The 23449-nt window shown below is 42.7% G+C and overlaps 1 protein-coding gene across 1 annotated transcript in view; it reads left to right on the top strand.

Moving 5' to 3' along the window:
* Positions 1-7249, top strand: part of LOC308118814 (tomoregulin-2-like) — a 147642-nt gene extending 140393 nt beyond the window's left edge. The window contains exons 9-10 of the mRNA XM_080478412.1: positions 4016-4174; positions 6693-7249. Coding sequence (XP_080334538.1) covers positions 4016-4174; positions 6693-6789 — 256 coding nt within the window. The 3' untranslated portion in view covers positions 6790-7249. The remainder of the gene's footprint in view (positions 1-4015; positions 4175-6692) is intronic.
* The last annotated feature ends 16200 nt before the right edge of the window (positions 7250-23449 follow it).

The following is a 23449-nucleotide window of genomic DNA, read 5'->3' on the forward strand; positions in this document are numbered from 1 at the left end:
TCACACTCTGCCAGGTCTAATGCATGGAGAATGTGAAGGTGTGTGTGTGTGTGTGTGTGTGTGTGTGTGTGTGTGTGTGTGTGTGTGTGTGTGTGTGTGTGTGTGTGTGTGTGTGTGTGTGTGTGTGTGTGTGTGTGTGTGTGTGTGTGTGTGTGTGTGTGAGATGCAAGGATGTGCAGGTGTTGGCGGGAACAACCTACCCCGAGACAAGAAAAGGGCGAAGTAGGGAAGTGGAGAAAAGATGGAGAGATAAAAAAAAGGAAACCATCTGAGCTCATCTCAGAGCTCAAAGATCATCTCATTTATTCTCTCTTTCTGTTCAAGGTCGACAAATTTTGAAAACATCAATGCATAAACTGCATGTGCAGTAAACCATTGAAAAATGTGTTCTGGGTTTGGCGACTCCAGGAAAATGCGTGCGTACATGTGTGTGCGTGTGAATTTAACAGCAGAGATTTGGGAATAAAAAAACACTTGTCATGTAGTTTCAAGAAAAGTCTCAACATTATGACAAAATCACTTAAATTGTTTGCCTCATTGAAACACTCTCGGAGCCGAGACCCCCACCAAGTCAAATCAAAGCTCTCAAATGTCAACAAGCTGGAAATGGAAGCTCCCAGCACCAATCAATGATTCCTTTGATTTAGTGGAGTTAATAGAAGGGAAGGGAAGAGAAGAGAAGAGAAGAGAAGAGAAGAGAAGAGAAGAGAAGAGAAGAGAAGAGAAGAAAAATACTTAAGGAATTCCAAAGGGAATTTCTTTGTAGCATTGTTCTAAACACACAAAGGAAACCACATAGAATGAATAGAATAGAGTTAACATAGCAATAAGACAGAATGAGAATTACATAAGTAATATTAATTGGGTGACAAAAAGCGTCTAAGGTGTCAAACACAAGGCCTGTGGGCCAGAACCGGCCAACAAGAGGCTCCAATCCGGCCAAACCACCAAGCAAATTGTAGACATTTTTTCTTAGGAGCAGCAGACAGAACACAACACTGAGACCCAAGCTGAGATATTGGTGATGCTGTCATGAGAGCTTGCAAACGTTCGTCCTTAAGCCATGTTGTCAGGGTGAGTTTGTAAAAACATGCATAATACAACAGATATAACGGATGTTTGTTTTTTTTGTAGATTTCACTGTGCTTTACACCAGGTTTCATGAAAATTATAGTCATGTTTTGTTGCAATTTTTCATCACGTATACTCAACACCACAACAAAGAAAAACTTTAAAGTTAAAATTGAAAGGTTATTATGGCGCTATTTCACTAGTTTGGCCCACTAAGGATGAAATTTGGCTCTATGTGGCCCCTTAACTAAAATCTGTTTGACACCCTTGTTCTATGGGGTGTGACCAACTTAGAATTTAATGTGAATGTCCAGTTTTTATCGTTTTGCCAAGGGCATTCAACATGAAATGTATTTAAACTGCATTTTGTACAGAATAGTTAATAATTTGTTTGTTGCATAAATATGTATGTCTGGGATAATATTAATATACCACAAATAAATGTCAGGATTGTTTTTAATTTAGCTGCATATTGCCAAAAAAAAACAGCACTTTTAATCAGAAAACCATGCTTTTTGGATATATGTTTTTATTTTTCTACACCGAAGAGGTATTAGTCTTGTCATTATTTCATTTTAAGTTATTTTCATCCTATTGATTTTCAAAGAAAGGCGATTTTAGACTTAATAAACCACATGGAGTAACCTCTGAAAGGCCTACCTGAATGTCATTCTTTATTTGAGGAGATTAAAAATAAATTTGGTATATAACTGAATTTTCTATCCAGCCAGACATGGATAGATTTAAATAAATACAAATTATAAGGCATCTTTGAATAAACTTCAAGTATCATTGAAGTATCTCGAGGCCGGGCCAAGTGTCCTCTTTTGTGGGAATCATAATATGGTCACCCTGTGTTGTGTGCTCACTCTGCTACAGTATTCAGTCTATTTGCGTAGTTCCAGCAGGCAGTTTCTTTTTTTTTTACTTCTCTAAAAGTCCAAGCAGCAATACTTACGTACAATACACATGTGTGTTTCACCAATAAGAGCATATAAGTGAGACGTATTTCCTTTCCTGACCCCAGCATCCGGGGGAACAGACACATCTGCTGGCACTTCATGTTGTCGAAAAAAACTATTTTTCAAAATACTGGGAGGAGTATATGTTAGTACATTAATGTACAACCCGTGATTTAGTTTGCAGAATTCTATTGTTTGCACATTGAAGAGGGAAATCGACTCATTGGATGCAGCTGGGAGACTTCTATTTCTGGGTTGGAAGCATTCACATGACAACAAGAAAAAGCCAATAAGTCAGTTCCACAAAAGAAAAAAAATAAATGCAGATTAAAAACACCACTTTCATGCTTCTGAAGTTATTTTTATCTATAGATGTCGTTTCCACACACCTGGAAGTACTCGTGTTTTGTCGTTACTACTACGTGTTCAAGGCGCATCGAGTTTGGCTCTTTTTATTTTAACTGTTTATGACTGAGTGTCTTTTGAAAGTCTTGCACAGCTGCTGTCGTGTTGAATGAGGTTATAATCGCTTCTCTTTGCTCTCTAAACATTTCACTTTCTTAGTAACATGTTTAGAGAAGTCAGACATTTGCCACTTCCCAGTTACTCTTTAATGCTACATGATGTTAAATCAGGGCAGCAGTATGTCCTGATGAAGGTCGTGAAGGTATAACTACGCTCTAAATGATTGGTTGGTTGATTGGCCAGTCGGTCGGTTGGTTGTTTAGTCTGTTAGTTGGTTGGTGGGTATGTTAGTTGTTTGGTCAGTCGGTTGGTCGGTCGGTCGGTCGGTTGGTCGGTTGGTTGGTTGGTTGGTTGGTTGGTTGGTTGTTTAGTCTGTTAGTTGGTTCATTGGTTGGTGGGTATGTTAGTTGTTTGGTCAGTCGGTTGGTGGGTCGGTTGGTTGGTTAGATTGTTGGTTGGACGGTTGGTCGATCGGTTGGTTGGTTGGTTGGATTGTTGGTCGGTCGGTTGGTCAGTCGGTCAGTCGGCTGGCTGTCTGGCTGTCCGAATGGTTTGTCGGTTGGTTTGTCAGTCAATGTCTTGATTCATTGGTTGGTTGGTTGGTTGGTTGGTTGGTCAGTCATTTGGTTGGTTGGTTGGCTGGATGGTCAGTATATGTCTTGGTTCGTGTGTTGATTTGTTTGATGGTTTCAATCGGATATTTGTCATATTCTCACACCTTTCAGAGATATTCACTCTCTGAGGGTCTTCGTCTTGTGTTTAACTCTTCGGTTGCAATATTTGCAACATGCCCCCTTCGATTGGTCCAAAAACCTTTTGGAGTATCAAAACTGTGGAACTTATCTTGGTCCCCTATTGTACTGGGATAGATTTATAAGTCAGTGTTGGAATTTCAATTCCAGACCTACCTTCCACACTCAAATTAGATGCACGAGCACGATATAACTCCTTTGTGCTTCAATTAGAGGCCCGTTTTTACCTCTGCTCACACTCCTTTCTTTTCTGGTATTCACTGTGAACAAGCAGCTAATGACAGAAGCTTGTGAAGGAAATAAGTGCTCTCGCGGTGTCTTAGTGATGTAACTATGGCAGCGCCATGTACAGCCTCCGTGGCGACGTTGTCTCGGCTTCACGCACGCACATAATTCCAGCGTTAGCGTGGCTACGAGCCCAGAAAGAAGACAGAATTATGTGTTTCCACTCACTTGGTGTGAACGCGCTCCCCCTTCTTCCAATGCGCCCCCCCCCCCCCCCCCCCCGCCGCCGCAAGCCCCATCAGTCATGTTCATCTACACAGTCACAGCAAAGAAAGTGTGCGGTCGCAACACTGTCACGGAAACGCAGTGCTTCCACCGCAACGTCTTTATCAAACAGGTACTGACGGTTCAATTAGGAACGCAAAAATAATGAACCTGTCGCTCAGCGCCAGGAAATGACTCTCTCTCTCTCTCTCTCTCTCTCTCTCTTTCTCCTGTGTGTGTGTGTGTGTGTGTGTGTGTGTGTGTGCGTGATTTCAGCTGTCACTCGGGCTTTAGGGGCCCCCAGTGTGACATCAAAGAGTACAACGTGCTCTACGTGGTGCCGGGCTCTGGCAAACTGCACTATGTCCTCATCGCCTCCATCATCGGCGCGCTCCAGGTGGTCATCATCTGTGTGGTGGTGCTCTGCATTACCAGGTGAGTCATGGCATTGACACACACACACACGCGCACACGCGCCGAAAAACGTTGTCTTCTAATGAGCGTTGGAGCGATGTCGTACATGTGTGTGTGTTTTTGAGTCACACACTCTCAAGCCTGAAGGAAACAACTGAAAGGTCACCATGGAAAGAAAGTGCTGTCACTTTCCCCGAGGGCAGCACGCACACAGACGCACAAACACACACACACACACACACACACACACACACACACACACACACACACACACACACACACACACACACACACACACACACACACACACACACACACACACACACACACACACACATCTGATGATGCATGCGACGCATACATGCAAGCACAGATAAACAGAGATATCTGTGTGGGCAAGCGTACACGCTTGTGTTTTAACAGGCATTTTGTGTTCACAATAAAAATTAAAAAAAAACACGCACACGCGCACACACACACTAACAGCCTGCAGCTTGTCTGCCTCCGGCTGACCTAAGCAATTTATGACATTTAATAAAAGATTTTAAAAGAGTTTTGGCTGAGAAAAAACTGCTCCTCTGAGCAAAGGAGGAGGGGAAGGAAGGAGGATGGAGGAGGAGGAGGAGGAGGAGGAGGAGGAGGAATATGAGAGAGGGAGCCATTATAAAGGCACAGGGTGAGGGTGTAAGGAGAGAAGATAAAGAAGCAAAGAGAGAATTTATAAGGCTGCATGCAGCCGCAGTGAAGCTAATGTGTCCAGCTGTTCAGCCGTATCTTCTCCAAATGCAAACACACATTGGAAAAAAAATAAAAAATATCCGACTGCGGCTTCTCCATCGTTACTGCAGACACGAACAAGCGAAAGAATGAATGAATCCGCTCACGGACAGGTTTCTTAGTGGATAGTGACTCACTGACACGCCCCCGTCGCTCTTGGACGGATGACTGTTGCTTGAGTGTTATGGGATCAAAGTGTGTATACTTAGAGGGAAAATCTAGTATTTTCAAATTAGAGGAGCCAGTGTGTGTGTGAAACAAAACTCCTGCACTTGAAATGGATGTGGTAGGGCTAAAAGAATAAAAACAAACTGTAAATGATGCATCACTGGCCCACTTGATAAGGCAATTATTATTTAATTGTTTTAACCCCGAATCCTTTACTACGTAATTTCTCAAGTCCAGCCACAATAACCTCATGTTTTCATGAAATGGCCTATAATAGGATTAATAAGATGTTTACACGACAGCGTTTCAGGTGGAAACGTGTATTTTTTTGCAATTTGTTTCAGCAAAGTTTCACATTTACACGTCAAACATTTTGAAAACGGTGTAAATGGCGGAATTGCCGAAAAAGATGTATTTGTCATGTCCGGCCACTAGTGGGTGCTGTTGTTTGTTTGCACGTGCGCAGAGAACAAAACGCTATGAACAATGACAATAAGTTGGATTGTTTTTACAGGTGACTCCCAACTATAAAACCAGCAAGTCCCAGGAGAGCATGGACTGGCAGTCAAATAGTTGTTATTGACCATCTACCTGCAGGTGTGCCGTAGCAGCGTTTCAGAAAAGTTGTGTTTTCCGTGGCTCCGAACACCGTTGGAGTGTAAACAGACTCCTGAAGCACAATGAAAGGTGATGACGTTGTCCTGTAAATCGGGACCTTAGAGAAATTGCAAAAAGTTCAAGAAAAGTTCAAGAAAATCTCCCTTTTTTTTTTTTTGTCTAAATATTTCCACCCTCCTCTCCGACGTGGCCTTAATACATCATCAGAGACTCCTCATTGTAAAGTTTACCTTTCAGTCAAAGGACAGAAGAAAAAGGTCATCGCGGAGCTTCGCCTCCCGTGTATGACATTCTGCCGCATCTCGGCAAAGGTCTGCTTGAACGGATTTCGCTGCAGAATACCATGTTGTTGCCACGTTATTCTATATTTGCCCCCACTGCTAACCTATAAAAAGAGCAGAGCAAAGGCAAAAGTGCATTTGCCTCCTAAAGCTGACGTCTCTATCCAGTCCAGAGCTGACTGAATCACGGAGAGCAATTTATATATATATATATAGTAATCACATGGATGGCCCAGAAGTTTCGCCTACTTTGAAGTTGTCAAAATTCATTTGCCAAAATAAACTGCACTCAATCACATTTTTAAACTATATAGTAGAGTAGGTCTGGGAAGCTTTTGTATTGGTATGTAGGCAAGTGTTTGGGTTCACTGTCATGTTTTGGTGATTCAGATATCAAAGATGGGGTTCACTGCCGTCTTTAGGCCCCGTTCACACGCCAACGTCTTAAATGAAAACGTTGTTTTTTGCATTTTTATTTCAGTAAATATCGACCCGTTTCCACGGAGATGGAACATGAAAATAAATAAAAAAATTCCACCTTGTCTTATAGCTCCGTTGCCGTGGAAACAGACACCCAAAACACAAAGAAAGTTCTCGTTGTCTCTTGAAAATGTCGTGTAAACGGAGACTTGGAGGCAATATGAAGGCGCTCCAAAGATCAAATGTGTTAACGTGTCCTTTGTGTCTCTGTGCAGGAAGTGCCCTCGGACCAACAGGATCAACCGGCAAAAGCAAAACAATGTCCACTTCAGTTCCGAGAACACCATGAGAGCCTCCACTCGACTTATCTGAGCCCCGACACGCCGGACTGAGTCGACCTCCGCGTCAAGGAGCGCCGTGGCGTTAGATGTCCCCCCCCCCCCCCCCCCTCTCGTAGGCCCACCCTGAAAATTAGCATCCGCTTCCCCTCACTCCTCGCCCTCTCTCCCAGTATGAACTCCAAGAATGTCCACGGAGGACGGCGGCACGGCAAAGGCAGAACTGACACGCCAAGTCGGCCGTGAGACTCGGACACGGCTCGGGGGGGGAGGGGGACAAAGTCGCCCTCGGTCGCCACCGCCGCCGACGTCCTCCCACCACAAAATCGTCTGCTTGTACCTTTTTTCTGAAGGTTTTTTTCTGAGAAACTGAACCATGAGGTTTTAAGTGGGGGGAGGGGAGGGTGACACTGAGGATGTTGAATGTGTGTGTGTGTGTGTGTGTGTGTGTGTATGTGTGTGTGTATGAATGTCCAATAGATGTGTGCGCTTTGGTAGAGGCGGGCTAGCCGGTGTCTCTTGTTTGTAGATGAGGGATACAAGCAAAATCGGGGTAGTGCAAAGCAGGGTAACGGGCTTTGACGTGAGTGGTGTGTGGGGTCCGGGAGGGGAGGGGCGGGGAGGGGAGGGGCGGGGCAGGGAGGGGAGGGGTGGGGAGGGGCGGGAGTGTTTCGGGGCTACACGTGATGCCTTGCACCTTGTGTTATAGGAGACCTTTGACAGAGGGCACAATGTTATTATAGAGCTCTCTGTTCGGTTGTGACGATGACGTCAGCTACTGTATCTTGGGTTCTATTTCCAATAGTTATTACTACGTTGTCTTGATGGGGTCATTTTTCTGTAAATGTAAATAAATAATTTATATCACGAAATGTACAACGCTGCGTCGATCTTTGTGCGATTGCCTGTCGCCAGTGTTCCTTAGCGTCCCAATCAACGCGGTTGGGAGTGATGCATTGTGGGAACAGAAGGTGTGAACTCACAGTCTCAGGACTCGTTTTTCAAGTGAACAAAATGGAAACATCTCGTGGTGTTTTGACTGTTTGTTTTCCACCACGACGGCGCTCGTAGCCACAGAAACGCAACAATAACGGGGCCTCAGTTTCATTCCTGTTAAGTCAATCATCCAACTGCATTGTGCATGACTGTACTACTGGTGGAGGTAAGGGCTAATTTCTAACCAGCAGAAAGAGAAAGTGAACATTTTGTTCCCAAACGTATGTTAGAAACAGAAAAATGGGCAAATCAGTAAGTCTGAAAGGCAATAAATTGTGACTGCGTCAGATCATCTCCAAAACCGCATCTTTTGTCACGGCCGTGACGAGGGTGACGGTTGCCTGCATGGTCCGATCCAGCCGGCGAGCTGCTGCGGAGGTTCATGTTGGTCCTGAGAGAAAGGTTTCATAAAAGTCTTCTTTGTATGAGGCGGCAATAAAAATAACTGTAGGTAGGTGGCCATAATGTTCACACTGATCGCTGCATAAAAAGAGTCTTAAAAATTGCCGACTGCATCAGTCTACCATCATTTTGTGATCCTGAGTGATCAAAGAAGTAGATACAACAACAACAACAAAAAAAAAAAAATATATATATATATATATATATATATTGATTAAATGTGCTACAAACATTTTACGACGTGAGGGACTTCTGGTGCTTTTATAATAAAGATAATAAAGATGAGGCAGGAGATTCTGCTTATAGTATATTCTCTGAGCACATGGGCTCACACACACAAAACAGCACCCACTAGTGGCCCAACATGCGAACTGCATTGTTTTCAAAACATCGCTGTGTAAACACGAAACTCTCCTGAAATGAAAATGCAAAAAACGATGCGTATTCACTGGAAACGTTGACCTTTAGCCTTCGAGAGAAGTTGAAATGCAAAGAACTGCAATCCTTACAAATATTGTGTGATTGCCTTTTTTTTTACTTCGAAGTAATACGCTGAAGAAGTTACTTTTCAGTAATGATAGAAGATCAACAGAAAATTCCAACAGTGGTGGCACGTAAGAACATCTACTATTTAAAGAAGCCAACAGTTCGATCAGCTGTCTCGGTCCATGTTGAGAGGGTTTAGACGTCTTTGAGCGGCGCCGTGTTCCGACTTCAACAGAAACATGTCAGAGTTTCTCTGGAACTGGATCAAGACCCACTTTTCAAATGGTCTTCATTTACTTCCGTGGTGCGCGCACCAATCCGGACGGCACAAACTGAAATGTATCACCACAGCAGTGAGTTTGTTTTTGGTTGTTTCCAACCTGCCAATTTCAGATTCTGCGCTTCTTCCCGTTCCACAGCCACACTTCAATGACTCCGACAGAAGGTTAGATTTCACAGAGTTGTGCCCATCTACTGTAGTATTCAGTATTCGGGTGGATTTGATCCCCTTTTCAGAGGCTTTAATCAGCTTGCCTGGTTCAAATTTGGCTGTGCTTCAAATTCCCTGCAAGAACTTTGCTTAGTGGGTTAAAAAAAAACCAAAAAAAAAAAACCCCGGTGGCAGTGGGACACGAGGCGTCAGAGCTAAGTGAATGTGTCAGAAGTCTGATTGCTATTCCCAGCAAACGGAGGCTTTGTCATCACATCACGACTTTCCTGAAGGTTTCCGAAGCGGACCTGAGGTGACCACGTCATCAGAAGATCGATACGTCAAACCTTAATCACTGAAGGATGGGAAAGTAAGTTCATCACGGGAGCAGAATTTGCTTAAGTAAAACAACACGAGACTCCAATCAGCAGAAGTGCCGTGAAAAAGAGAGCAGCTCTCAGGACGGTAAGTCACTTCTCCGGAGGTGAAATGAGGCCGGACTCTTGATCTGAGCCGAGACTTCTTAGTATTCCGCAGGAGTATACGATTAGGAAAGAAAGAAAAAAATCTGAGGAATTCAGTTTATCCAGTGTCACAATGATGCATGTAAGGTAGGAAACAATAGTGAGAATTACACCACAGAGAATCTAAGTTTGTGTGAAATGTGCGACTGGGGAGACACAAGTCTGCTGCTGTTTGTTACACTGATGAGTCCCGACTGGACGCTACATTTCCGAAATTCCACTGAGAGACTGATCCAGACTTGATGGTATCCCTAATTACTGACAAAGACATTTCAAGGATGCGACCTGTTGTCTGATTGGACACACAGTCGTGGGACCTTTCCGGTTAGTCGGGACTACAGTACATGGACTCAAACACTCAACTCAATGTCTTTACATCATCAAGGCAGTACGGGTTTGGTACACAGGTAATGAGAAGGACATAAACCGGGACTAGAACAAAGGTGAGACTAGACCAGATGAAATACACAGGCGAGACCAGAACTGAAAATGACATACTGACCTTTGTTTCTCCATTAATGGTCGATGAGAATGTAATCGGTATAGAAAGTACATGCAATGCAACTCATTACTAAACAAATCACATTGAAGTACAGGAACTTGACTGATGCAGAGCGGTAACTTAACTCAAAGCCATGCGATACATCTCATTTTATAAAGAGAGATTAGAATGTTTGCACAAAGATGTACGGCTCAGTCCTACACGGCGGTGCTGTTTTCAAATTCAGCACCTTGGGGAATTATAATTTCCCACCTCTGAGCAGGGCAAACATGACGCGCAAGAAGGGACAAGCTGGGAACAGATAACAGTGACGTGAGTGTGGAAGTTGAGAGTTAACGAGACGTCGCTGGACACAACCAGGGTGAGGAAGATGCCATGAACACTGATGGGAACCCAGAGCCACAGGAGATAGTGACAGAAACACACATTTTGGTCCCCACTGTCGGTCCTCGGGGACCTCCAATTGCTCAGGTTGCATCAGGGAAAAAAAAGAAACAGTCACAATGGATTCTCTTTGCTCTCTCATTCATATTGCAAACCCTACTGGGAAGCTCAAACCTTGGAAGATCAAGAGGGGTCTCCAGCATGATCAACAATCCCCCTGAGCCAATCCTGATGTGAACAAAAGCTTCAAGGAGAAATTTTCAGGTCATGCTGGGATAATAGGGATGAACAGATATGGAGTCCAGTACTGATGCCTGTACAGAAAATATGGACTCTATTTCTTACTTACTGACATTGCTTCTTCTTTTTAAATTTTATATATGATTATAGAGCACAATTGTGTCAACTATTTAACACTGGAATGACATTTGAAAAGCAGCAGAGGGAAATGGCTCCACAGCAGCAGTACTCATCACCCGCCACAAGATGGTAGTGTGGTGTTGACGAATACATACGCGTGCATTCAGCGGTATTGTTTGCACCGCAAATGCTATTAGGTTACTCCTAGATATCATTGCAATATTGCAAATTGACAAGATAGTCTATGTATGGCTCCATATAACAAATATAATCGTATAAATAGTTCTATCCTTTAAAAATAAACTCTGCAATGCTTCCTTTCATCGGTTGTCGTGGCCGAGTGGTTAAGGCGATGGACTAGAAATCCATTGGGGTCTCCCCGCGCAGGTTCGAATCCTGCCGACAACGAATAACTTTTTTTTCCGAAACCCATTTATTTTATTTCTTTGCAGAAAGATATAACAGTCCCAACCTATCAGGATTCCAAACACAAAAGTGCTAAATTAAAGGTATAAATGTTGGCATTTGTGCGTGTGAATGAGCGAGTACTTACGTGTGCTGGTTCAAGTGTATTACTATAACAATTACCGCATTCGGCACTACAGAATTACTGACAATGTATGATACTATTAAAACACCCAAACAATGTTATGATGTATTAACAGAGGGGATTGCTGCTGCTATCTATCCCGTGTATATACCTTGATACTTCAGATTCAACTGGGGAATTGTTTTTCGAGTTAAAATAAAGTTAGTTCACGGTACAGGTTACTTTAGGTTTACCAACTTCCAACTGCTTGAACTTTTTTTTTTTTTAAGCAGCAAAATGCAGGATTTGCAAATGATTTAACACAAACTAAATTCTTTACCATTTTAAATAAATAAAACGGCATACTGTACGTTTTACACATTATTAAGATTTGACAGGGTGCATTTCCATTCTTCAATGGACCCAGGTTCTGACCAAATAGAATATATATATATATATATATATATATATATATAAAATAGAAAATTGTACCTGTCTGTGGGTTCTGGCTAAGTGCTAGGATGGGACAAGGAAACAAAGGAAAGAGGGATAACTTAGAAAAGAAAAGGTGAAAAAAGAGAAAATTCATGTTGAAATCGTATATCATCAGCTGCTCTGTCACAAAAATAAGCATTTATTTATCCAATATTGTTTGATTAAGTATTATTGATGCTGAACTCTCATTTTTGAATTCAATTACAACAAGTCGCACACCTTTGCCAGGATTCACTTCTGGAATCTTCCATCCAAGGGGATGGCTGTGTTGCTGTTACACCACAAGAGTTGTTTTTGTTTTTGTTTTTTTGTTTTGTTTATTCTTATGGTTGTTGTTTTTGTTTTTTACACGTGCAAATCAACTCTATTGCAACAGATTGCTGTTTTGTAGTATTTCATTGCAATCCTCAATTAATTGTTTTATGTGACTGTACGTAAAGACGATGGACTGAGGAATTGCGAATGTCCTCCCCTTGGTGTCCTTTGGCTGATTTCTGACCTCCTTGTACTTCTTGAAAAGAGTGCAACACAGTGGGGGCCCCTGGTGTCGATTGTCTATTGGCAGCCTGGCCGTGATCCATAAACAATCTGTGAAAAGACAAGATGACATTACTCACATTGTGTGTGTACTGTGAAAACAGATAAGATACCCCTGTATGTCGCAGACACATGAATGCACATGCATTAAAAGTATATTAGATGCAAATACACGCACACCATTCAAGTGTTTGACAATGCAGTTAAGTTACACAGGAACACAAGGCTCACTTCTTTCTTTTTTTCTGTAACAGAAGCACAAGGTATCAGCACATTACAAATATGGGAAGCCGAAGCTGAAAAATGTGTTAATATCTGCTTTTCAGTTACCAACACTATGGAAATGTGCTTGTCACGTGCAACAAAACAATATAACAAACACTCATAGCATAAAAAAAAACATTGGAAGATTTTAACCTGGCATGATTAAAACTCTACTTCTAATGGAGAAATCAGGTATTACAATAATTGAAAAAGGCAATGGGTTGAATCTTTGGCACCGTGTGGGCCTCGGGAATAGGATTTCATACCAGGACATGTAAAAAATAAATGAATACAAAATTCAACTACATAAAATGCAATTAGATTTATTAAGGGTGAGAAACGAAAGGGAGTTGCTGGAATGTTTTGATTGTTTTGTGTTGTTGAGTCTTCATCAGCTCCACCGGAAGGGAGATTGAGATCACCTGTGAGACCTCATTACTGTAAAGGTCTCTGTGTCTTCCCCTCTGTGTCTCACCTCATGTTTCCAATTAACCAATGGCCTTCTCCCTCTGTGTGCACCCGTGGTTGAGTTCCACCTGTGTCCACCCTCTTCCCAGTGTATTTAAGCCTCCCGTTCGCTGTTGTCTGTGTCATTACATTTCGTCAATCTGTCTCCTCCATGTCCCAGTCCCAGCTCCCCAGTGTTACTGGGTTTTTTGGGGAGGGGGACTTTGACTTCCCTGGACTTTTAATTTTTTAATAAATTCTATTGTTTGTACCACCTGGCTTGTCTGCGTTTGGGTCCACCTGCAATCCTTGACAATGACACTCTTTTCCACAACGAAGTGTAACAATACTGTTGACATTATTCATCTTTATTCCCTATAGCCATCTATGTAAGTTACCCATTATTTAAAGACCCCCAAAAGCCATGTTCACATCTTAAGCTTTTATCCAGAGCTTCAAACAGGAATTTTTGAGATTCAGTCCAGCAGCTCCCCCGTGTGAGAAGCCATCAAAGATATCAAGGGAGACGCCATAAGTCCGTCCCATTAAAAAGAACGAGGTCATGATTTTGGAATTCAGGTTCAGTCCTGGGTCATCCTGTTCAGAAATGTTCCCACCCTTTTGAATCGACCTGTCGGCGAACAATGCAGGTATGTGTCTGTTTGTCTGAAGGGCAGACCCTTCCACTTTTTGTTAATCCAAAACATTTACCCTGACCTTTCCACGCTTAACACAGAAAATTCAGGAAATTATGCATTCAGACAGAAGGGGAAAAAAAAACATAGGCAGATATTATCTTGGGAACAGCATTATGTCTCTTTCACTGTAAAACAACAAAGAAAAGTATTGGATGAAGACACTAATATTCTCATAACATTTACACATCTCCCCATATATACATTTAACCATAAGAAACAGAAAATAAAGTAAAGGTGCACTTACACATCCATATAGACATTTAAACGTTGCGCAGTGTGAGGTTGACTTGGACTTGACAGAGCCACAGAGAGAAAATTACATTCTTCTACACCTCCAATTAAGAGTCACCAGTTAACCTCAAACACATGATTTTGACAACATGATTACCACTGAGAGTGAGAGCAAGATCACCGTTATAACAACACGTCATCAGCAGGGTAAAACTAACTTTTCTCACGATGGCGTAAACCCAGCTCACTAAATATTATAGTAGTCGAACCAATAATACACACAGAAATATATATGAGTGGATTTCACTTTTAAAGCTCTGTTTTTACCTCAATTTGGCGCAACTTGGGATTCAGTGTCTTCCTCAAGCACCGGCAGCCTTGTGATTAAAAGACGACTCGCTGTATCATTTGAGACATTCTGTAGCTGTAGTACAACGCTACCAGCGTCATGGGGGCTATATGTGGTGCAGTTCCTAGTACTCTATTGGTGAAGCCTTCCAAAAATCTGGACTTTTTTTTTATTTACATTTTCTTCCGATTATGACAGGATCTCCACTTTTGGAAATGACCGCCACAGAAACATGTTTTCACTGTTTATTACCTTCATATTATTAACTGCTAACGCAGTCGCAGCCTGATCTCCAGAAAACCCAATACCTGGCAGGAACACCACATTTCATACTTTCACGTCACAGTTCCCCCTGCAGTTCAAGCCACTGGGCACACCCCAGTCCGGCGTACACATCTGTGAGTCTACGCAGCGCCCAGCGAGACAGTCACGGTAATCCTGTCAGTTTCCTGTCTTGTCCCGCTGGTTGTCGGCACAAATCCAGCGGGCCGGAGGCCAGGGAGGAGCAGGAAGGAAGTTTCAGCGAATGTCTGAGTATCTGCTCGCATCGAAAAGACCCCGGAATGCTTTCGCTGATAACGAGCAAGGTCGTTGAGATCCTTGTTTTTTTTAGTTCCACTTGGTTTTGTTAGCGGATATTTATCCTCTGCCTTGACAGAGAACAAAGTCAAACACAGCTTGTAGTTTCAACAAAATAATTCACCATGTTACTGTTTCTCCATATAAGCTTTTTCTTCTTTGTTTGTCCCATTGAATGATCTTGTTGCGTGTGATCATCCTGATCCTGGAGGTTTTACACATGCTTCTTCACACCTACATTTAATGATGATGTCTTCATCAAGCTCCTGAGGAGCCCAAGAAATAGACCCTCATTGCAAGCAGATGTGTTGCAGCACATACAGACTTCACGACCAGGATTGGCCACCTCTCCCCTAAGCTGATAGATAACTTTACCTTTGAGAAGTAAAATCAAATATAGAAGAAATTACAGGCCATGAAAAGGAATTTGCTATGAATATTGTTCCCAACATGACTTCCACAACCACATCACCAGCTCTGGAAACCAGAAAGAACATTGTCTCAAATCTAAGGCCGCGGCTGATACCTTTTAAAAAGTTATCTGTAGACACAACAAATCTGTCTCACCACTTAACTGTTGAAAAACCTCTACTACTTATAACCCATAAGTCGTGGTGCTGTAACACTGCCAAAGAAATACATAAGAGACCGAGAGGAAGGCTAGAAATCATGCATCCAAATGAATTTTAAAACTAGTGCATTGATAATTGTAGACATGCTGGCAGGACAAGAGTCATTTGTGTGGGCTGACAACAAAGTCAAATAAATAAATTAAAAGAGAACGTGAAAATCTCTCTTAAAACCAAGAACAAGCTCAGTCGTTCCTGCAGCACAAATACAATCCTGTAATTGCCTTTCACATTTCAGCATTTTCTCATTACAAATTGTTGATGGACGAGCCGGAGTTGTCGGATTAAAACTCTGTTGGGAGCTTTGGGAATGTCAAACTTTTCGGAAACTTTGTGCATCAGAACTTGGAAACTGCCCAGTTATCTTAGGTCCCATTTATCCAAAATGTCACGTGAAAATGCATAATTTTTTGCATTTACCTTTCAGAAATTTAAATGTCAGAAATGTTGAAAAGTTAGCCTGCCAGGTCATGAGTTGGTGCTGTTTGTTTTTTTTTGTTTTTGTAATGAAACCACATATGCACAGAGAACAATATGCAATCAACATTAACAATGGAGAACATAAGCTGCAACAGAAAAGCTACATTTTACCCCGTTTCCATGGAGATGGAGTCTGAGCGTTTTCAAAAAGTTCCACCTTGGGAGCCATTTTCAAAAAGTTGCTTTTACAGTGGCACCAAACACGGTTTTTGTGTAAGCAGACACTCAAAACCCTACAAAAACTTCCCGTTTTCACTTGAAAACGTTGAGTAAGCGGGGTCTTACTCTGAAGACTCTTGCGTTGGTATGTTAATGAGTGGGTGTGTCGACCATGTTTCAGCATGCAGCCTTTGTCAGAAGAAATCCAGACCTGTAGGGGAAAAGGAAGGTTGGGAATGACCAATTTAGCACGCTTAAGTATCAAAAGCAATGTTGATATTCAACAAATTAAAAGAATCTAGAATCCGGAAGGTTATTTTAAGTGAACTTCAGTAGAAAACAAGGTCTTCACAACCGAAAGTATTTACAGAACAACAATCTTGTCTTTCCTTCCCTCCCACTTCTTTTCCCCCCCTCCGTCCTCTCCAGCCAATTACTGGAACCGGACAAAATGTGATCGTCGTCTCTGATCTGGCTTCTTCAGCCCTGAAACATTTGTGAGCCTCTGAAGTGTTTTTACAGGCCGCTGAGGCAGGTGGAGGCGCGTCCATACTCGCCCACTGCTGGGAAAGAGTTCAGCGCATCCAGGTGATACTGCTGAAGAGGACAGGTAACTGACCAGCTGCCTGGAGCTGTATCCGCCTGAAAGAAGAGCAGAGTAGAGAGAGGAGGTGTTCTTTATAGAAACTGGAGGTGGAACCATTACCAGAACCAGACTCGATTTTCTTTTATCTGTAAGTAGTAGTTCATCTGTAGTGCAGTGGCCGACGTGCATGAACAGTAAACGAGCTGCATAAACGGAACCTTGCTGCAATAGAGAAACGCTGCATATGTATAGAAGCACTGCATAAATAAAAACAAATGCAAGAAGAAAATGCTGCATATATAGTCACACTACAGAAATGCCACAGGCCTCCAGGGGCAGTAGTGAGCTTCCACCCGAGAGGCAGACAACCGTGAGCAACGGTGGTTGAGGGAAGAGCTGTATGAAAAGATATGTGTTCTATCATATTCGTGAATAAACATAAATAACACAGAGACCAGAGGGGAGATGGTATTACAAAAAACACACTTAAGCACCCACATAATCATAACAACTGCATGGACAAAAACTAAAGAACCCCGAAACATTTGAAAAAAACAAAATGTCCACCGTCTGACATTCTCACAGATGTATTGTCCGTTCTGCGGTTCTGCCCTGACAACATCCTCACACTTTATGCGGCATTATACATATACATAATATACATTTTATTTTGAAAGATGTGCCAAACAAGCCTCTTGAGGTAAGGTCCACCGCCAGTGCACATTCTAATGCTCAGCCACGCCACCAGTACAGGTAAATTCATCTGTGGCTGCACTGCCGGAAAACAGGCTATTCAAAGACCTGCTCCATGGAATAGCACACCTCGGGGAAATCAACGGTGTTGTGGGGACAAAATAAGCAGTGGTGAATTAAATAAAAGCCAAATGAAACACTGGTGCTTGCAGACACGCGGCCGTATATGAAGGGTCTTCGCTTCGGGAAGCATCTGGCTGAGCAGGGGAGCCCTCACAATGATTTTACGATCAACAGACCGCACCTCGACCACTTTTTTTTTTTTTTCTCAGAGAATTGGCCCATCGCTTTAGTAAATTGATGGTGTCGCGCACATGAAAACGCCCGTACTTACAAACAAGCGCACACAAACACAACACCTGAGAGAAGCATTTCCTCCCCATGCTGCGTGAAGCTCAACTCCTCCAAAATTGGCCCGTTGGCTCCAGAATTGATAGCGTCACAAATAAAATGACACACCACTGAAAACACACACATGCACAAGGCCACCTTTAAGTGAGGGTGTGTCCAACCACACGCTGGCCTGTGAATAAGGGTCATTTAAAGATCCATCACCATCTGTTTTTGGGCCCACCGTGCCATTTTCCCCTCCGTGGGGGCCTTTGATTTCGTGACAAAAAGGGTACGGTTGCTTCCTTCCTTCCCACTGTGCGACCAGACATCGAGTCTGTGCCGGCGAGACAAATCAAGCGCTGCCGTGCATCATCATAGGTAGGACCACCTGTGTGGGACTGTTGTTGATAATCACAAACATTAGGGGTCCCATTTAAACACTGATCGGGGAACCTGTGTGCTGAGTCTCGAGCTGATATGGCATAACCAGCCGGAAAACAAGTATGAGGAAGCGAGTGGATGGCTGGCTCTGAAAACCCACCAATTTCACTGTGTTTACAATACAGAGGAAAATACATGGTTGTTTTTCTTTAAGAGTCAACATCCATGTATGATTTCCTTTGGCTTTCAATTTGTTTGCAGTTTATATCTAAATTTTAGATATTTTGTAAGAAGCATCAATAAGCAAGATTCTTTGAATTAATGATATATTGAACGACAGCATTTGTATGTCATCGAGAAAAACGATTGGAAATATTCATTTGCACCAGATTGTTTTTTCAAAAATGTTCTCCTGCCCACATTCCAATGTGATTTCTTACAACATAACAAATTCTGCTTTAAATGTGATGAAACATACTCTGCAATTAACAATACATAAAGTGCTTGCCTAAAATACACTACCTAACCTCAGAGATACTACTTGGCCACATGAGTATTTCCTCCTTGACATGATTATGACATAATGCCTCCGTCAGTGTGAGACACCATCATTAAAGTCCCCATGAAGTCTGTCTCAAGGTGTTTTACTAGAATTCTTGTATCCGCATCGAGCACGTACTCACACAAATGTGGTTTGGAACAACAGGGGGGGAGGATGGCGACCACGGCACCATCTTTGTAAGCTGACAAACGGAGGCAGTGGTGGGATGTTTGTTCACTCAAGAAGAGTGTTTTCTCACATAAGGTTAGCTTCGAGGGCTTCTTTATCCCTGTGACATTAGAATGAAGAGAGTAAAACAAAATACCTTGGGCTGGTTATTTATTTGCTACAGGCTCCTCGTGCCAAAAATGAAATGCTGCATTTGAATAATTGTCTTTTTACATATTGAATCTCACAAAAATGCATCCAACAGTCACAAGAGGAATGAAACTCTCTGGTCTGTAGAACTTTCAAATAATCCCTTCTACTGCATGACACTACATGTCATATTCAAACAAACTCGTTCGTCAACCACTTTTGAGTGAATCACACTCGCAGCGAGAACTCATGCCAATGGCCAACGGTTATGGCGACGCCACGCCCCACTGCCTGGGGTTTTTGAGGCAAATGCAGGTAAATTTCCCAGGATGCGAAGCTCATTGAACTGGTGCAACTTGCTGCAGCACGTTTGTTGAAACGATGGAATATGATGATTGTTGTATGTGCACAGCACGTTTCCCTCGCTGCGTGTTTCTGCAGATTCCTCACAGTTAGAAATTTCACTATGAAAACCATCAACTGCAAAATATGATGAACGAACTCCAACCCTACACTTTTTAAATAGTTAAAGTAAAAAGATGAGAAGACTGCTGAATGCTTTTTAAAGGGGTGAATTCATGCTGCGGTGGGTCATTCATTTCTTACACCTGCATTTCCTCGCCTCTAGAGGGCAAAGTGCCTTCGTCTAATTTCAAGCAGAGATGTGCAGATCCAGTGCATGGGATGGTGTGCAACTGTAGGTGAGATGTGAGCAAATGCACCCCGAATTAAACACCAAACATCGACAAAGGAAGGATGACATTGTGGAACAGAACTGGGAAACGTTTGGCCAAGTCAATAGAAAAACAGAGGAATTCCGGGAAGCACACAATAAGTTATCAGGATAGGAAGAGAAAGGAGAAATTGGGAAAGTTGGGGGGAAGATTGGGAAGGACAGTGAAGGGAAAGAGTGGAACAGCTGGAAGAATGACAGGATGGGATTGTCATTCTCTCCATTTCATCCCAAAGGCTGAAAGTGGGAAAAGTCAGAGTTCATGAGCTCGAAATGAAAGGTCGCATTTTGATGTGTGTGTCTCAGATGGGAAGCTGTGATGGCGAGAAAGAAAGACGGGTTTCAGAGCTGGAAGAGGAAGGAAATTTGTTGGGGCGAGTGTGTGTGTGTGTGTGTGTGTGTGTGTGTGTGTGTGTGTGTGTGTGTGTGTGTGTGTGTGTGTGTGTGTGTGTGTGTGTGTGTGTGAGTGAGTGTGTGTGAGTGTGTCTCACACTTCCATTCGACTCTTACAGCTTTGAAGCTTATTGAGAGCGTAACCTCTGGGAGAGGTGTTAGTCTTTACTGTTGACATGAGAGATTCTGTCAGAGGTACTCGTGACTACACGGGTGGTGAAAACACTGAGGTGTAACAGAAAAATGGCGGAGTGTAGCTGTCATGATGACACAGGCACGAAAGTGGGTGATTTAAAATTCCTCACAGGGACGCGGGGTTGTCAAAGTAGAGTATTTATCAAGAATCTACGATCCGATATCCAGTAAAACCATAAATGGTGACTCAGATACCGATAACACCAAGGCAAACAATAATCTTTCTGGTCCTTCAATATCAACTCAACATAATAGTCGCTGAAACGCTTCCTGTCAGTTTCTCTCTCTCTGCTTAAGAAACATGGTTAAAGATAGAAGCGTGCACAGTAACTGTTAAGATATTTCAAACATTATGCCAGGCAAACTAAAATAGTGAAACTAAACTCATCTGTTCCCACACCTTACTTGCTGGATGGAAAACAATAAGGGCAACACATTTCTCCCAAACTTTGCTTTGTTCATATGAATGGTTTTTCACCCACAAGCTGAAATGACCAAGTCACAATTTGAGGACTCAGTGATTAGTGCTCAGTGCTGGAGCTCACGTGTTTTCTTTTATATTGTCTGATATTAGTGTTATGTTGTCATTATCTGCGATGCGGACAGTTTTGACAGGGGCTTTTTTTTAAATATGTGTTTCACTGCATGTTTAAAATTCCTTTATTGTTTTACATATTGTGTTTTAATCTTTAATTTAAGAATGCAGTGCTTTAACCCCTTGATCAACCCTCCGCAGCAGCCAATTAACCCACCAGCAGCGGGTGCAGCGCTCCAGGGGATAAGAGACTGAGGCCACGTTTACACGTACCCGGGTTTTTACAAATATGGATATTTCCCCCTCAAAAGAAAGTCTTAATTTACACTACCAGCATGTACACCTGGTCCTGAGCTACTATGAGCATGCCAAACCTGTAGGGGGCAGTGTAACGAGAAGCAACATGCCATGAGAGCCAATCAGAGTCCTGGAGAATACACAACATCACGAATAGCGAGAGTCATTTCAGGTATTTTGAGTTGGTTTGTTTGGACCAATAAAGAAGCGGAGCTCCTCCTAAATGTGGCAGTAGAATGTAACGGACCTACTTTCACGGCACCCATGGTCATCACAGCAAACCGTAAAGACGGGTCGCACACAGATGAGGCCGATGGCGCTTCCGTTGCGTATTGTGATGTAAATCTCCGTCTACCCCTCTTTAAACACAAACGGAGACACAAAGTTTGTCTAAGTCTCCACTGCAACCGGAGTTTTGAGAAATCATCGTTTGTGGTGACTCATCGCTGCGTTTATGTGTAAATGCAAGGCCCTGCCAAGTGGCCATTCGGACAGAGGAAGCGCCCCTGCCAATAGAAGGAGGCGGCAGGGAGACGGTTGAAGCAGCGCTGTGGACGGGGGAAGAGGAAGACCTGCCTCATGATCATGTTTCCCTTCTTTTTTTTTTTTTTTTTCTTTTTTTTTTTTTTAATTGAAACAAACTTCCAGACTTTGACCCTAAATATGTTGGTTTTTGGCTCTGCTCACCCCTGATCCGAATGAATCCCCGCACTCACAGACTGGCTGAATTAGAAGACAAATAATGTTTGTAGATTTTATTTAGAATTATTTTCAATTTGTTTCTAACGTGTGACTTTTCTGTGGAAAACCTCAGTTGGTTGGGCAAACAGGTGGCAGCAAACTAACTTAACCTTTAACGATTTTTAGCTGAAATGGAGGATTGTCAAACCTTTTTTTTCCATATTAAACACAACAGAGTAAAACTCAGGTTGGATGCTTTCTGCCATCTCATATCAATGCAAAAACTGCACAGACCTCCAGGCCAGTTCCTAGTCAACACCCCGTGTTTATGGAATTTCAAAATGTTGCACTGAAAAAGCGTTTGTGTCACTGTCAATAAAAGATTTCCAGTGATGGCCACAAAGAGAAAGATTGAGCGAGGCCGGGCTGGTGAGCCGGGGCACAGATGAGCTCATTGTTGAAACAGGGATTTCCACATTTCCATGTCTGCGTGCCCTGTGCCATGACATGACTGCTCAAAAACAAGAGGTGGGGAGGGAAAAGAGGGGCGCGCAAGCACACACACACATACACACACACACACACACACACACACACACACACACACACACACACACACACACACACACACACACACACACACACACACACACACACACACACACACACACACACACACACACACACTCACCAGCACACACATAAAATTACTGAAGTTTCCTTCATTGTTAAAGACAACAATACCGTATATAGAACCTTCCAAAACAATGTCTATAAGGAGAAGAGACGAACAAACTGAGCACATGAATAACAGAGTCAACAGGTTTACAATGAGAAACAAGTGGCCCATTGACACGGCAACGTTTCAGGTGAAAACGCATCATTTTTGGGCATTTTTGTTTCACAAAAGTTTAGTGTTTGCTCAGCAATGTTTGGAAAATGATATCTGTTTGCATTTGTAATGACAATGGCGAGTACACAGACATTTGTATGAACAGAAGACCAAGTTGAATTGTTATTCCAGGTGACTGTCAAATATAAAATGACCATATCCCAGGAGAATATGGATTAGAAGTCGTGAGGCTGCCATTGTTGTTATTGTCTATCTACTGGCACATGTGCAGAACAACTATTCATTACAGCTCTTTTCTCCCGTTTCCATAGAGACTGAGTCAGAACATTTTCAAAAAGTTCCACCATGGGAGCCTTTTCCAACCAGGTGTGTCTTCAGTGGCTCCGATCACCATTTTCGTGTAAACGGACACACAATGTGGCTTGAAAACGCTGTATGAACTGGGCCAAGGTATGACATAAAAGTAAATCCAAAGAACTGAATAGGAAAACAACAGCATATGAGGAGTGATTTAAAAGTGGTCACTGATCCTGTGAGCCATCCAAAGTCAAATGGAACTGAGGGTTGAAAAAGTGAAAAGAATGAGTGCCATTGGCGAGCCGCTGAAATCAGGG

The sequence above is a fragment of the Lipophrys pholis genome (assembly GCF_963383615.2).
Source record: "Lipophrys pholis genome assembly, chromosome: 13".
NCBI classification, from domain to species: Eukaryota; Metazoa; Chordata; class Actinopteri; order Blenniiformes; family Blenniidae; genus Lipophrys; species Lipophrys pholis.